Source organism: Clarias gariepinus, chromosome 5 (genome assembly GCF_024256425.1).
Source record: "Clarias gariepinus isolate MV-2021 ecotype Netherlands chromosome 5, CGAR_prim_01v2, whole genome shotgun sequence".
In the NCBI taxonomy this organism is placed as follows: Eukaryota; Metazoa; Chordata; class Actinopteri; order Siluriformes; family Clariidae; genus Clarias; species Clarias gariepinus.
In genome coordinates this window covers 16,355,482-16,372,618 of record NC_071104.1, presented here as the reverse complement: position 1 = coordinate 16,372,618, position 17,137 = coordinate 16,355,482, and the positions used below count along the sequence as shown (strand labels likewise).

Sequence of the window (17,137 nt, the reverse complement as noted above, 5' to 3'; positions counted from 1 at the left end):
AGTGAGTTAGTGTAGATAACATCATACAAAGACTTATTTGAAATAACTTATTTTTTATTATAAATGTTTGTAATTGCGGGTGGCATGGTGGCGCAGTGGTTAGCACTGTGGCCTCGCACTACCAGGGTTGAAGGTTCGATTCCCACCACGTATCTATGTGCATGTTCTCCCTGTCCAAAGACATGCAGATTAGGTTAATTGATGTTCCCTAATTGCCCGTAGTGTGTGTGCATCCTGCTATGGATTGTCACCCTATCCAGGGTGTACATTGTCTTGTGCTCTAAGTCTGCAGGGATAGGCTCCAGGCCACTCTGCAACACTGTACACAGGATAAAGTGGTATAGAAGATAAATAAATGAATAAATATTTTTCTATTCAATCCTACTGTGGTGCTATAAACTATTCCCACATTAGCAGGCTTCATCGATTCACTGTAGGAGCAAAATTGTAAGATCAAAATATTTTCTAACCTTGTTTAGATGTAAAAATGATGGCACCAGTTATCTGGGCTTCTTATTCATAGTTTAGTTAGACAAGGCAGTGGAGCACGCGTAACCTTGTGCTAGCAACCAGCAACAAAAAACAGAATATGAAACAATACAAATATGAAGCTATATGGCAGTAATGTGGAACAAGATAAATCTAGCTTTGAACTCAAATGTTTAATAAATGTAAAATATTAAATTTGTAACATAATCTGAAAAAATGGGGTATAGAATCAGGATTGTTAATTTATTATTATTGTTTATTACAATACAAATTTACTCAGCATCTAGGTAGAGTAATAATATTGTATCAGCTGGTCCATAGTGATTCCCGTTCGTATTATTCACTAATTTTAAAATAATGCTTTTCTAGAATGACTGAAAATAATAGTTTTCCTTTTATTCTATATGCAAAATATACAGATTTATATATATATTTTTATATATTATTTTTTTATAGTTTGTAAGGCCTGGTTATCTATATGAAATGACAACTGCACCTGATTATGGTGTGTACTGTTGGCTTTAGTTAACCTATTAAAAGTTCATTTTAAAGATATGTTTGGGTACGATTTGGGTGAGATTGTATAAACGCTGACCCAGGGCTGTTAGATTTCCGCTCGGTTTCCACAGATACTCTGAGATTTACACTTCACCGTCTGTAGGTGTTAGTCCTGCTATTTGCATCCACTTGGCACTTTACTCAATTTATTAGCCAGAGGCACACAAACAAACAAGCTGCCCTCCCCACCTCATGTACACCCCCCCCCCCGCTTGCTCACCATGCTTTTCTCTGTTTCTCTCTGTCTGTTTATGTTTGTCTAGATTGATTATAAATTTTAATTTCAAATCGGACCAGAGGCTGAGTCTTAATTAAACATAGAGGAACTTATTCATGTATCCACACTTACCAGTAGCACAGCCTTTACCGTCGAGAGCTACATGGAAAAAATATATCTAGTTCTGCATGTGATTCAGGCTCAGGTGTAATCAAAATAGTAATAATTCAAAACAAACGTTCAAATTTCATATACAAAAAAAGAAAAGTTTCAGACCTCGGTGGCAGGATGCATGCATGCTATTTAATGCATAGGCTGCATGTTGGAATGACACATGCGCTGCACTGGTTGTGTGACACATGTGTTCGCTCTATGTGGCGCGTCCTGCACTGCTGTGCTTCATCCTGTACTTACCTCACCACAGCTCACCTCACATTGCCCTGGGTCAAATGCACTTGTGATAGATGGTAGTTATTAAGGTTGGCTACTACCACAAAGTTCCTGAGCGAATTCCCACAACGCAAATTTGGAAGTGGCTTAGACTAAAAAAAAATAAATAAATCATCTGGTGTTATTCTGTATAATGTTTATGATGTTCATTTAAGATGCTGTAGGTAAGGGTGTGAAGCTTCCTTTTTTGTGTGATTTTTAAAAGATAAATTCATTCCATTTAACGGCCAGTTGTGTACTTTTATTTATATATAATTTTTTTTTTGACTGAGACTGAATTTAAGAATGAAACGGATGTGACGTCAATACATTTTGTGTTTTGCCCCAAATGTTCCAAAGGGCATTCCAAGACCAAAGCATGGTGGAAGCACAGGGAAGAATTTAATTCTCGCCTTTAAACAAGAGTGAGAGTGTGTGCGCGTGTGGGTGTGTGTGTGCGTGCGTGTGTGCGCTTGAGTGCAGGTAGGTAGATTTAGTGCCCGTGTTGTGGGGCAGGGTAGGTTGGGCCTCAGGAAACTCCCTGTAGTGTCAGGAGCAATCGGCCCTAAGCCAGTATTAATTAAAGGATTTGGGCCAAGCTGGAGGAGGTGGGGCAGCCACGACTGCTCTACAGCTACTACTGTCTCTGCAGGGTGTCTCACTCACTCACTCACTCTGGCGGGAATAAAATGCTATATAAAGGTCATTCAAGCTTTGAGATTACTAGGCAATAGATTGAGACTCCTTTTATTTCAAATAATTTTTTTTAATGCCAAGTCATTTGTGATGTCTGATCCATCCCATAATAAACATTTCTGCAGCTGTCCTGATGAAGATTCACTAGTGAATTGCACATCTGTATTGTATGATTAACAATCCCCTTATGATGAGCTTCTAATATTATTATTATTATTACTACTACAACATGTCTGGTGGAAATGCTTATGTAGGAGAAATGCTGAGACCCACCTGGTGCTGTAAATGGCCAGATCTGCCCTCAGGTCATTAGCAGTTTGTTTAAGAATGCCAGAAACCCAAGGCTTTTTTATTTTCCTTCCTGGGCTTATAATGTGTCGGGAAACCATGACTGGTCCCTGTTCGCTTATTAAAGAGAGACCTCTTATTTAGATCAGGCATTTGCTGCCTACCTGAGACTTTATTAAGGTCACCTGCTGTAACATTTCTGTCTAGTTCGGTTAAATATTTCTCCCTCCCCCACCTTCTCCATTTCGTTCTGTTTAATTATTTCTGTTTATCTGTCAGTAAGCAGTGTTCTATATGGCTAGCTTCCACTTGACACTCACTCTCCCAACAAATTTTTTCATGCCAGTAGGTGTTCAGTACCTTTTGTACAAAAACACTTGCAATATCTTTATCATACCACTGGAGGGCATGTTACGCCAACCAGGACATAAGCGACAGGTTTTGGGACATGTCTAGGATTAGGGAGGGAATCGTGTCCAAAAAATCGGAGTGCTCCGTCACATAAACATGCTGTTTGGAGCGGAAATCGAACGAGCGTGTTGTCTTTCTGAGCAAATCCGAAGGCCTGTTTGGATAGCCTTCCCATATTTCCACCCGACCCATCTGTCTTCAGTGGGTGCAGTGTTGGTCCAAAAATGGCAGTTTGCAGTCTCAAATGTGTGCGTGCGTGTGTGCATGTGTGTGTTCCTTCTGTTCTGTTTGCTACACCCTGTTTCATTTTGCTCTCCTGAACACTATAGCCAAAGCCTGCTTGAAACATATTCTCCTTCTGCTGGGCCTCCGCCACCTCTGGTGCGGCAAAACAATCCATCTTTTCTGTCTTGACAGTGCACCTCTGACCAAAAAAAAGCCCACTGATGTCTTAATGTTACTGAATGAATTTCTTCTCAGTGCTATTCTTTTTGTAAAGAGTATAGATAGGCACCAAATAGGTAGATGGATTGTCAGCGTTTAATAAAGCATAGATGGCTGTTTTGGTGTAACGTCCATGTTGTAAAATATTATCGCTTTAAACAGCTTTTGCCATAGCATGCGTGTCTGGTCAGCTCCCTGCCTCTGCAGGAGAAATGCTGTAGCACACTACCTGTTTTTTAGAAAGATGAAGAATAACAGAGAGGAGAAGTGGTGTGTTTAAATCTCTCTGGACGTCAACCAAATCAGTTGAGACTGGCTTTCAGCTTTTCCAACGCAATCACTGACTAAAAGTATAATATGCTTGATTTAATACTTTTTGTGTGCATTTCTGTGTGTGTTGGTGTGTGCTGGCTAGACGGTAGTAAAGCTCCCAGTGGTTGCCCGTCAATCTTAGCGCTGCTGTCTAAAACAAACGCTAATCAGTCAGCCCTCCTAATCACTAATCTCTATAGACCTGCCTGTGTCACTCTGCTCCTCCTTCCTAACCCCCCCAATGCTAAACCAACACTAACAGCCCAACTCAAATCAGACTGGCTGCTAAATGATTGTTCTGCATGTTTGTCTTCACCAGGGCCGTCCCGACCAATTACGCTTTCCCTTCAGTGTTCTCACTTTACATCTTATTTAAAGGGTGGTTTTATAAAAATATTGCGAAGGCATTTTCAGCACATGTTCAGGTGCTAGTGTGTGCCATGAAACCAGATTATAAAAGTAATGAAAGAGTCCAAATATGAGAGCGAATTCGAATTCCGAAGACGTCGACAGAAAAGTCGGCAGTTCTCCAAGTTGTAACGGAATGCTGGAGGCAAACAGAGGGCAGTGCACACACCGGAGCACACCTGCATCTTTCAGCTCCAAAATCATCTTACAGTACAAACCTCTGTTCGGCTGTGCACTGCGGGATGCTACAAATTCTCTAAAAAGCAGGGCAAAAACGCTCAGCCTTTCCAAACACCGGACACCTCGCAACCCCGCTGTCAGGTTTGTTTAAAGCCTGGATCTATTTGCATGAAATAAATAAAAGCTGTGGCTCATCAAGCGCGGTGCTGTGGCAAAAGGTTTCCTCTCCCAGATGCAGCCTCCATCTGTCCCCTGGCCACCCCGGACATTGTGTAGTTCTGTGGTGGTAACTCTTAAATAATTCCATTGGAGCATTTATTAGTAGCCTATGTTTTGCCCCCCCCCCCTCTCTTTGCTTGTTCTACTCCCTCTTTCTCCTTCTGGTAACTACGAGAACATTTTACGTTAACATTTGGGGCCCCTAGTCATGTTGGCTTGTAACTATAGACAAGGCAACATGGGATAATTAATACTATCCGGAATAATGATTTTAAACATGGTGAGGTGCTTCTTTTTTTATGTGGCCTGATTAAAAAAAAGCAAAGAAAAAAAGAATTGTTTATAGACGGAACGGGCATCTCCGTTTCCCCCTTACCTTATCCCTGAACAAGCAGTGTTGCCTGTCAAAGTGTTAGGCTGAACTAAGGTAATGGAAAAACTCCACACCTACCCAGAACAAGGCTGGCGTTTGGGCTGCAATTCGGAGAAGCCGAGATAATGAAGTCATAAGCCTGTTATTGTTTTACGGGTTGTTTTATGAAGGTGAGTTGACAGGCCACGTCCGTAATGGCTCCCGTCAGTTTAATTGACAGCATTATCAAGAGGGGAAAAAAGACCCAAAGAAGTGTGCGGCTCCTGAGAGCGGCTCGAGCCGCTCGGCTTTCACGGCGACCTGGCTGCAGGCTATCGTTTTACATTTTACGCCGGCTGCTATTGTCAAGAGGCCATTATTAGCGCTGAACTCTGGTTTAATTCTCAACTTCTCGCTAATCAATTACAGCGCTGATCCATTTATCAGCCAAAGTGAAGGAGGAAAGAAAGAGAGGGTTAAAAACGACCTCGGCTCACGGCTCGGGGCGCTTTGTAGCCTTTAACTAAGCAGCCTGACAGGCCCCTTCTGCTGCGTGCTATAGCCTGGGAGTCACAAGTTAGGATACTCTCACACTTGGGAACGTATTTTTATAACACCGTAACACATTTCAAGTGCCGAAGATTTGCTGGAAACCGTAGAGAACAAAGCATCAGGGAGTTTGAGTTTCGGAGGCTGATTGTAATTGTGACTGTTTAGTATCTATCATTACGTTATTAGGGAAAGATAATTGGATTTACATTAATTTTATTCATGTCACATTGCAGGCACTGGGCTCCTGGGGTAATGCACTGTAAATGAGGAATTACATGTTAGTTTAATTATCATGTGGATGAGCATGTTTCTGATAATTATCATTTGCTATGGTGACATTCACCACCGTGCAGAACCACGCGAAGGTGAACAAGAACGATTCGATACTCACTTTTTCCCTAAATGAATTGCGCTTGTTACTTTTGCTCTTTTCGTTTGTTTGTTTCCTTTCAGCAATTCACCAATCCAACATGCACCAATCATGGAAATAAAAATATCTCAATGCTTTTTGTATGCATATCACTAGTTAATCTGTGCGAACGTGTCATGGGGCATGAAAATGTCGGGACTTGGGCTTGGAAGGGTGGCGGGGGGCATCATTTGGAGAGGTTTTATAAAAACATGTCAAACAAATCTCTTCTTTTTTTCAGGTCCCCTGCCCCTCCTCGTCTGCTCTCATTCTTCAAGGTGGCATGATTTAACTGTAAATGAAGCCCTTCCATCCATTAGAATGGACGATGGGCACTGACTCCAGTTAACTGTGAGACAGTTTTTTTTTTTTTTTTTTTAATTATTCAAAATCCGAGTGATGGGAGGCGTTCTCCGTACTATGTGAGCGCCTAGAATAACAATCCGAGCCCCACAATTAATAATTACACTTTAAGCTCCATTCGGGCTCGTGATGCGTGTCTGAGCCATATAAAGGCGAAAGTCTCTTTAAGAGTCAAGCACATGTTGAATTAAGGAGTAAAGAGGTGGGGAAATGTTACTCGAGGGTTTAGGAGCTAATTGTTTGAGTGCACAAAGAGGCACTTGAGAAGTAGAGCTGGAGAAGACGGGAGAAGGCGGGAGAAGTGGGTGTTGAGTAGTGACACTGTAGCGCTGCTTATGTGTGGGGATACCAGTGATCCGCTGTCACCTTCTACAGCTTGACTCGGGACAGGAGCACATTTCCGCTCAGTCTTATCTAGTCAGTCTTGCTTTTTTTCAGCCTCTTCCTGTCACGCTAAGTGTCCCTGACATTGTAGGAAAATTTGGTCTTGTTTAGATCTCACCCTTTTGGGATTAGTCTTTCTCAATCTGTAGTATTTTTATAGTATCAATTCTTTTTGTAAAACATTTAAAGTCAACAGTAATTCTGTACCGTCTTGTGTGTGTGTGTTTTTTTTTTTTTTTTTTTCTCCAGGCAGTGCTGTGGAGGGAGCGAGTGGGGGGGACTCTTCTTGTGTAGATTTTTCGATTCTTCAGTGTGTCACTTGGCTGTGAGTGCCATTGTCTCGCGGCTCTTTTTCTCTGCAGCGAGTTGTGTCATTCCCTCATGATCAGCACTTTTGTTGCCTTTGTTTTTGGCTGTACTTTAGAAGTCCATCTTGTCTTTTATCTGCCTCCCATTCATGCAGAAGGGAACAGTTGTGCTCTGTTGTGGAGATGTTCCACTGGATTTCCACCAGTGGGGTTTCCTTTCAGGCCCTTCAAAGTGCTACAATGGGCCTCCAAAGGCCTGAATGGCTATTGCCGAGTGCACGCACTTAGTGAGGCTCTCTTATTTTGTTTTCTCGGAGTCAATAAAAATGCTAAGTTAAAAGCTAACCCTGACGCCCTCCCCACTCCCAACACTTGTTCTCCTCACTTTTAAGTTCCTCCCTCAATTATTTCTAAAGGAAAATTAATGGGAAAATATTCACTCTTGATCTCGTTTCAGAGGAGGTATCCGCTCAACATCTATGATTTGGGAGAAGCTTCTTCATAAAGTATTAACAGAATTCAATATTACATTTCCTCCGTGATGTTTCCATATAATTTTGACATTTGATGTGGCTGTGCTTTGAGGGTTTGTAGGGAGAGCTTAGACTTTAGGCTTGTCGAGCATTGTGTGTAATGCTATGAAGAGACAGGAAGAATGACAGAACAGGGCTGTATCAGAAGAGATTACCACAAGAAGAATTGGCCAGCACAGATAACTGCTATGACTTCATCCTTATTGCACAGATTAGGGCGTAAAATCCACCCTAATGAGGCGCGCGCTGGAGAGGAGGGAAAAGGCACGGCCTAGCTCACTTCTACATTGCTGCTGCCAGGGTCAGCAGCCACCAGCTGATCCTGTTTAAAGAGGATCAGATACCTCTCCAGCTACAGTCAGAGACAGACAGAGACCGACACAGAGGCATGATAGAGACAGGAGGGGGGTGAGTGACAAGAAGTTGAAATTGTTCCAGTCTGAACATTTTCAGCAGCACCGTTTCATTTGATCACATTTTTTGGACCTGAATCTTGTCTTCAGACTATTAAACCAAGTGAGCTACCATACCAAGAAACCCCTTTTATTTGGATTGTTTTAATGAAATTCTGTGGAAGTGTGAGGGTACATCATGGATAAGGCATGAAAAGGGTAAAAATATTGATAACTTTGACTCTCCCCCCTCCACCCCCACTTTATTTCATGTTTATGCATCACAGCATTGATTTTTCCTCCTGTTTCATCTCTTTTCCCTTCAGTTCCAAATTTAATTTAAAAGCTAAAGCATGGATGGTCTTGAAACTATTTTGCATATTAAAAAGATGATGTTTGTTGCAGAGTGGAAACACAGACATCCCTAATTTAGTGCATTTTAGACACAGCTTATGCTGGCATGTCCAAAAAAATTTGCATATTGAGAGGCCTGTCATTGACAGTCTTTGTGTAAATCAAAGGGATAAAGGGCACAAAATAGGCAACATATTTCTTTTGACAACAGAGAAATGTGTGTAACAAATATTTTTTATTTAATTACATATCCCCCCATTTAAATAAATTGTATACTGTGTAAATATGTATGTAATATATGCTGCGTTTGTGTGTTTATATTCTGTGCGTGTGTGTAAGCATATTTGCCAACACTTTTTAAAAATCTGTCGATCTGCCATCCTCGATCAATGAACTAGTAGTAGACAGTTCCTAGAATATTAATGTTTTTTATTTTAATGTTATGAATAATTGGTGTATTCTGCTCTACACAGACGCCAAATACTTCTAGATGTAGAATTTTTATGTTCTTTGTATAAATGTGTAAAACAACAATAAGTGGTTGGTAGAAGCAGCGAGTGTGATTAAGCCTACTGTCCAGGTAAATCTTTAAAGCATGCATTATATAAAATAAAACAATGTGCACAAACAGGGATTTAAATTGTTTACAGGAATCATTCAGTTTATGTTTTTTTGATGTGCCATCAAGCATAGTGCTTTAATTCTTACCCTTCAGCATGACTGGATTCTGCACTATAAGTAACATGTGGTGAGAAGGGACTTTTTTCATACTTTGAGCAAGAAAAAAAAACATGTATTAAAAAAATACTGAGAAAGAATATCCTCACCTGTAGTATTTTCCTCCAACATCTTGTGATATTAGTGCTACCATGTGGTCACCCGAAAATAAAAAAATAAGTACATCCATGTTTTATTTAGCATGGACAGATTTTCTCTTTCCTAGAAGGCTTGATTCACTAACACTCTAGAGCTTTTAATTTTTTTTCTTGATGTGAGCGAGCAGTCAGATATAAAGCTTGTGGTACAAAGTAATACAAAGTTCATTGACATGAACATGCATCAATTAGTGCGTCATGCGTCAATATTTAGCTACTTCTTTAAAAAAAGATATTGGGAAGCAGAAAGTTACTCATTAGAAAATATCACGTACAGTTACAAGCAAAAATAACTGCGCAAGTGGCATTAAACAGTCCCAGGCGCTAGCTGAGACCAATTATAAACTTGAGCTGAAGGTGAGGAACTGTCAGAGCCAGAATCCACAGACAGTGCTGCTATTGCTGCCATTTTTACAGTGGAGTTTTTTTTTTCTCTCTAGTATTTCAGGGGGCATATCGTAATATGATTTAATAATTGAGTGGATACACTACAGGTTTAACTCCAAATAGAGATACAGTATGGACATTTGGAGTAATAAATATAGTATGTACAGCTAAAAGTACTGTATTACAATGAAAAACCTATTTGTTTACTTTTATTCAGATTAATTCTTGATTTTTTTTTTGCGAAGTGGAAGTGATGAGTAATTTTGAATAATTATGCTGTTAAATATAAAATTATATAATTATGCAGTAAATATTAATAGTATGGTTGCATACTTATTCCAATATGTGTAATTTAAAATAAGATATATCTTTATTTATCCCACAGGGGGGAAATTTTAACGTTACAGCAGCAAAAAACAATGTGCAAACATATAGTGACAGTTCCGGGTATAAAGACGAAAATAAACATAATCAAAAATAAAAAAATTATTACATAGGAAGGAACATGAGCAATACAACACAATATTTACAGTATTTAATAACAGAAACAAACTAGCCTGCCTTGGTGATCACTCACTCACTCACTCATCTTCTAAAGCGCTTTATCCTGTATACAGGCACAAGGTGGGTGCATACTGTACATAGAAGAAACTGCAGTGGCCGAAGAAAACCCACCAAGCACGGGGAGAACATGCAAACCACCGTGTCAGCTCCCTATGTGATATATTTGCAAAATATATATTTTTTTATGAAAGGTAAAATTCATAATTACAGTGTTTTAGGTCATCATGTTTATTGAATTCATTTTCCACCTGACCTGACGCTGATCTGACAAGAGGTGCATTTACATTTAATCAGAATATAACTTTTTGACATGTGCAAAGTAGTACAATCTCCTGTGAAGCATTTAATCTGTTGGAAATATAACAGAAGAATGGGAAGAAGAAAAAGGTATAATATTTCTCCCACTTAGGTTAGGTTTAGCCTTCTTATCTTTACTGATAAGTCCCGCATCCTGTGGAACTGGTTAAAATGAATTCGGTCTCATCTATGATTGGTTAGTTGCTTTACTACATATAAAATGGGGAGCCAATCAGTGCCCTTTCATCATCCAGAGACCCAATGGATGAAAGTAAATGCAGATGGCAAAGAGAGTTGTTCCCCTGAAACTCATCATAGCACCTAATCTTACCTCCATGTTGGGCAAATATGCGCAAAACGAATATATTTATTCCAACAAAAGAGAAACGGTCGGATTAAGTGTTTACATGGTAAATGAATGTATCATCAAAAGTTTACACCACTCATTTCATTTTGATTCATAATCCATTCAGATTGGGCTGGATCAAGTCAGACTTTTTCCATTAATGTTTTTACTTGATGGAATTTTATTTTTAATTAAGCTATTATTCGCATAGTTAGTGGAATATTTGGGTAAATGCAGTTATTGTGGCATAGCAAACAGAAATGCCCTGCTTAGTGCTAGGGCCCCTGGTTCAATCCTGAACTTCAGTTACTGTCTGCATGAACTGTTACTTGTAGTCTTCATTCGAGTTCTTTGCTTTCCTCCCTCCTTTCTGATTTGGGTTTTAGTGTGATTATGTGACTCTTTGATGCCCAGCTTTGGACTGGCGTCCTATCAATGCTGCATTCCCTGCCTTGCACAGAGTACTCCTAAGACTTCCTCTGGATCTAACATTACCCTGAGTGGGATAAAGTGGAGGTCAGTGAATAAATTTTCCTTTATTAATCCTTTATTGCTGATGGTGTGTCTTATTGTTGTATTTCATGTTGTCGCAAAGGTATAGCACTTGCACTAGCATTTTTTTTGGAAGAAATTGTACAAATTTGGCATTTTTTTCGAAAACTTTGTATGTAGAGATCTTCACCTTTACTGCTGTTTTAAATAACCATCCTTACTTGTCAGTGTACGACACAAAACAACAGAGAATGCAGCAAAAATTATACATTATTGCACACATTATAGAAATTGGAGGACACAGCAAGGTACCCTTTCTGACTCTTTTTTTCTGATAATTATAAACAGCATGGAATTTCCAGGAGCATGTATGACCATTCCCTTATGTATTTAAGCTGTATGACCGTTCCCTGCATTCAGAAAGCAGAAGTGAAGTTCAGAATCAGAGGGAGGGGGCAATTGCAAACAAAAAGTCTGTAAAGTCAGAGGCAGAGTGGCTGTTACATGTTAATTGAGCAAGCCATTAACTGTCCAGTAAACCAATTTTGCAAACTGTCATTAGGAAAAACAGTATTCTTTTGAAGTTCTTGATGGTGTTTAGGTTCATGGACCCCCCCTTAACAGAGTTTAATGTATAATATAAGGATAATTTTAAGAAAGAGAAAGAACAAAAATAAGAAACCAAAAATTAATCAAATGTAGCTGGTGATGTATGATTTATTCTTAAATTGTTCTTAGGAGTATTTATGCAATTTCCAACATTTAAAATTGTTAATATCCGAGTAATGCAAGTAGGACAACAAATGAAACGGACTTAATTAATGGATCATTGAACTTTTATATACAAAATTATATTAAATTATTCATCATCATCATCATCATAATAATAATTATAATAATAATAATGATGATAATTAAACCTATTGAGAAGCAGTTCTTTCTACAGCCATATAAAAGTACCAAAGAGAAGGAGGTTTTAAAAGCCTGACCAAGAACAGAAGTACAGTCTGGTAACTTTACAATGTGGACATGTTGCCCTGTGCTATGATGACCTTTTAAGTAAAACATGTAAATAAATGAAACGTGCAACATGGCTAAATTTTAAAATGCTCTACAGGCTTACTTTAGGGATTGTTAAATATATATCATAGTTTATTGGGACTAATGCTGGCCAGATGTGGGATTGAGGGACTTCTCTGAATGTTAGCAAGCAGAGATACTTATCGCTTTATACAGTTATTAATATTGTGTAGCGCTCTTATTACTACATTTATCCTAATGTTAGCCCTTATTCATTGTTTTAGACAAGAGAAAAAAAGAGAAAAGGTGATTTACTTAGTTAGGCACAACAGGCATAGAGATAAAGGTATTATTTTTACTGACATAATTATGAATGTTTAAAGTCAGTGTGAAAATGTAAGTAAAATGCTTGAATATTGTATTGAACTTGAATATTTTGTTTCCCTGCCTGTTTGGGTTCTTGGGTCAAGGGTTCGATTCCCGACTCAGGTCTGTGGAGTTTGCATGTTCTCCCCATGCTTGATGGCTTTACTCCGGATTCTCCGCTTTCCTCCAACAATCCAAAGTGCAGATTACAAGCAATTTGGAAACATCAATTAGCCTAGTGCGTCTGTCTGTGCGTCTGTCTGTGCGTCTGTCTGTGTGTGTGTGTCTGTGTGTGTGTGCGTGCCTTGTGATAGATTGGCATCATTGTCCACCATTAGCAAATTGTCCATGGTGTACCCCATCCTACAGTATACCATAAATCCTCCTAAAATGCGATGGCCAATTCATGAGTCAAAATAATCCCTCACCCTTTCAGAACTGCCCTTTCACAATCTGAGCCCTTTATCCTGGAATATGCCAATGCATCAAAGAAAGAAACTTAATTAATGTGATAACCTGGTCATTTAGTACATCCAGGTAGTCAGCTAACTTAATTTTATTGCCACATAACATTGCTGAGTCTTGACATGACCAGTTGAAACAACCCCAGATCATAACACTGCCTCCATAGGCTTGCACTTTGGGCTCTGTGCATGGTGGGTTCATCGCCTTATTCGCTTCTCTTATTACCCTGACACACCCATTCCTCTGGAATAGTGTTTACTGTACTGCACTGTTTTTTTTTTTTTTGCAAAAAAAAAAAGAAGGTTTTATGCTCCCTAGCAAATTAAAGCCTTTTTTCAGATTAGTCTTGCTTGTTTTATAGCCACACAGCTATTTAGTCTATATCAGTTAAGTTTTTTTTTAATCATTGCCTGCTTAAATATATTAATCGCTGCTGTGATCAAATTAAAGGCTTCAAATATATTTTGAAGTTTAAATTGTAAAGTTTTTCTTTTTTTTTTGTTTTTTTTTATGTATGTAACCCACATAGCTACTGACACGTGTGTTAAAGTTGTATTGCAGTCCTTTCCATTGAGATTTGAAAGCCCAAATCACCATTAAGTGTCAAGACATGAGTCTTTATAAAGTTAAAATATAATGAAAACAATGTGAACTTTAAGGCATTATTCAGTGCCTGCAACAAGACTAAAAGCATATGTGTCTTTTGACAGTGTTTCTATAAGTGAGCTGACATTTAAGCTAATTTAGATTTCTTTGGTCTGTACGGCATCATAAAATCAGTACAGTATGTTGTGGCAGTAAATGAAAGCCCTCTGTTAGCTAGCAGCCAGTAAAGAGAAGGGTGCGTGTCTTTGGCTTTGGCTTATACAGGGTTGTTAGAGGGAGTGAAAGAATGTTTCTGCTTGTGTAGGACCTTTGACTTAATTCTCAAGGAAGAGTACTTTTCCTGACTTTACAGTTGCTTACTTTACTCCTCAGTAGGTATGCCCAGGCCGCTCATTTTCCTGTAGCTTCCCATAAGCGCATTGTATCAGAGGATTACTCTTAGCCTGCTTACTTTAAATAAGGAGGTTACATTAGAAGAACAGCAGATACTGGATCTTTACAGTAACAAGCCATGAAAGAAAAAAAAAGGGAAAGGAATAAGCTTCCTCTGGTTTAGGCAAACACCTAGTGAGTATAAAGTGAAATTCAGGATTAAGGGCTTAGGAATCGACATCACGTCATGCTGCATTATGGGATCGTTCCAACAGTTTGTCAGGGGATGTTCTTGTTGATATCCTATTGTATGATATCCTAACATATTCACACATTAAAAGAGCTATACGACCGCTGTTTTGTTTTGCTTTTTAGACTTGCCATGCTGTGAATCAGTGGAGAAGATAAAACTTTTCCAAACAAGTGGAGAAATGATCTGGATACACTGCCTTCTCTAACATTTCTTTTACATCTTTTTAGGTCTTTAGGTAGCTTGAGTGCCTACAAATTTAGGCCCAAATTATAGTTTTGAGATCAATTTAATTTTAATAAAACAAAAAACTCTCTTTGGCTTCATGAAAACACACAAACGCACTGTATAAGCATGCCAAAACCACAGCAAGTGATAAACCTGTAATCATAAAGCCATATTGGCCAATTAGAAGTCTTAAAATAAGCTCTCAATGAGTGCATCACACTCTGACATCAAACACAGGAGATGCAGCACGTGGGCCACACTTTCGGGCCACTCAAACCAATTGCCCCATGAGTCTCAGCCTTAGATATTTGTAGCATCACAGGGATCCAAACGATCCCTTGATTGCATGTTGAGAGCTTTTCTACTGCTGTTTTAGAATGTATTTAAGTATTAAATAAAGTCTTCATAATGTAAGAGTGCATTACTTAACACAAATTATTTCAAACATGTGAACATTAATTGCAATTAATAAATTACATACTGATTTATGTATTAAATATGATTAATTCTTATTCCTTTATTCACCAAAAGACCAAACACTGCAGTGGACAGTGACCAGCCTCCTACACAACATAAAGTATGGGTAAGCGATAAAGACCATAATGCCCTGATTTTTTTTTTTACCTTAGCTAATAAAGCATTAGGGACAGCATACAAGCTCAACCAAATATTAATATATTAGATGTCATAGAATTACATTATAGATTAAAGTATAATTAAAAACTAATTTCATGCTGTCAAAGTTATACTAACAGGTGTACTGTTCAGAATACTGGAAAAAGGAAATTTTTTCCCATTTTATTTAATTGCTTTTTTGTTTCCAAATAAAATGCCTTTTGGTTGGTAGGTAGATTTCTAAAGTGGCCAACTAATTATCACAGCCTGGTATGAAAATGGCGATATAGTGTGTAAAATACAGTTTTCCCAGTTTTTACATTTTTTCTGGAACGTTGCTTCCCTGTGTTTTAAAGTCTTTTAGATATGTGGTTTAAACCACGGGTGCAGCTGTGACAGTTTATTGTAACACGACAATAATGTAGCTTCTAACCATAATGACACGAATACTCCGAACCACTCAGTTTATATAATAACTAGTCTGCCAGCTAGATTGACTTTTAGATGCCTCCCCTGCCAAAATGCCATATCTCCCATTAGGCAGCTGCTTCAGGCTTATTCCCATCACGTTTTGAAATCCTATTCATTTTTTGCAGATGTCATGACGTCTGTCCCCATGGTCCCACACACTTCTGGATGGCAAATGGGATCCTGCTTTCCAGATGCCAGTTCCAAAACCCACATTCAAAATCAAGAAAGCACTTTCAGCAAGAAAACACATCTGAAAACATTATGTCATCTCAAACAGGATTTCTTTTTAGAAATTGCTTTTAAGTCATTTTGAGTTGGCTCTGATCTATCCAGGTTGTGTTTGGAGCTACAATACTAACTAACTTCTAACACAAGGCTGAATCTCAAATCCCTTTTTAAACTTTGGACAAGGGGACTACTTGTTGTGTGGAACAAGTGATTGTGCCCCCTACGTAGATTGTGAAAGTAGCTTTCCATTTTTCAGTATTTGGGATTCAGCCCTAGAACAGAGTTGGCTATTAATTAGAAAGCTTGAAATGTCAGTATTTGTTAACATTACCTGCACATTATTTTATGAAGCAAAAAGCATATCATATTTTATAGCATTGTTTTATTTGCAACAGAAGTACTGAACAAGTTAATGCAAACGCCACTAAATTACATTTTTCTACACCAGCCTAGGTGACCTTGTGATCTCCCTGGACAACAGATCACTGCTTTAGCCACTGCCCGCAATCTTGGGGTAACTATGGACAATCATTTGTCATTTTCCCCACACATCCCTAACCTTACTCGCTCTTGTTGATTTCTTCTATACAACATCAGAAGAATCCGCCCATTTCTTTCTTCACAGGCTACTCAGGTGCTTGTTCAGTCCCTTGTTATTTCAAGACTGGACTACTGCAAAGGCCCAGCACCCACTTACCTCTCTGCTCTAATTACACCACTCACTGCACCACGTTCCCTCCGATCCTCCAGCACTGTTCGCCTCATTCCACCATCTCTCAGGCGATCAAGGAAGACAGTCATCCAGACTCTTTCCTGTTCTGGCACCTAAGTGGTGCAGTGAACTTCCTCTAGATGTCCGTACAGCAGAGTCTTTAACAATCTTTAAAAGACGACTCAAGACATTTCTGTTTCTTCAGTACTTGGACTAATCCCCCCACCCCACTCCCATACCCCTCCACCCAAAAAATTTAAATAAAAAAAAATACTCTTCCCAACTGTGTTTGACTGATGGCACTTAGTTAGTAACCTAGTAACCCAGTGTAAGTATCTATCCAGTGACACTTTTTGTAAGTTGCTTTGGATAAGAGCATCTGCCAAATGCCTAAATGTACACCACCTAAGCTTGTGGTTAAGGCATTGGACTACAGTCCTGAAGGTCCCAGGCTCAAACCCCACCACCACTACCAAGTTGCCCCTGTTGGGCCCTTGAGCAAAGCCCTTAACCCTTAGGGCTCAGATATATAATGGGGTAAAAAA

At 39.0% G+C, this 17,137-nt stretch overlaps 1 protein-coding gene across 3 annotated transcripts in view; it reads left to right on the top strand.

The window, feature by feature from the left end:
- The window catches only part of clybl (citrate lyase beta like), a 73,720-nt gene that overhangs the window by 22,330 nt on the left and 34,253 nt on the right, over positions 1 to 17,137 (top strand). Inside the window, exon 1 of one of the 3 annotated variants that reach the window (XM_053495757.1) lies at positions 7,854 to 7,960. The exons of the other annotated variants lie outside the window; for them this stretch is intronic. Within the exon in view, the coding sequence (XP_053351732.1) occupies positions 7,941 to 7,960 (20 nt within the window). The 5' untranslated portion in view covers positions 7,854 to 7,940. Of the gene's footprint in view, positions 1 to 7,853; positions 7,961 to 17,137 lie in introns of those variants that run through there. 3 annotated transcript variants of the gene reach the window in all.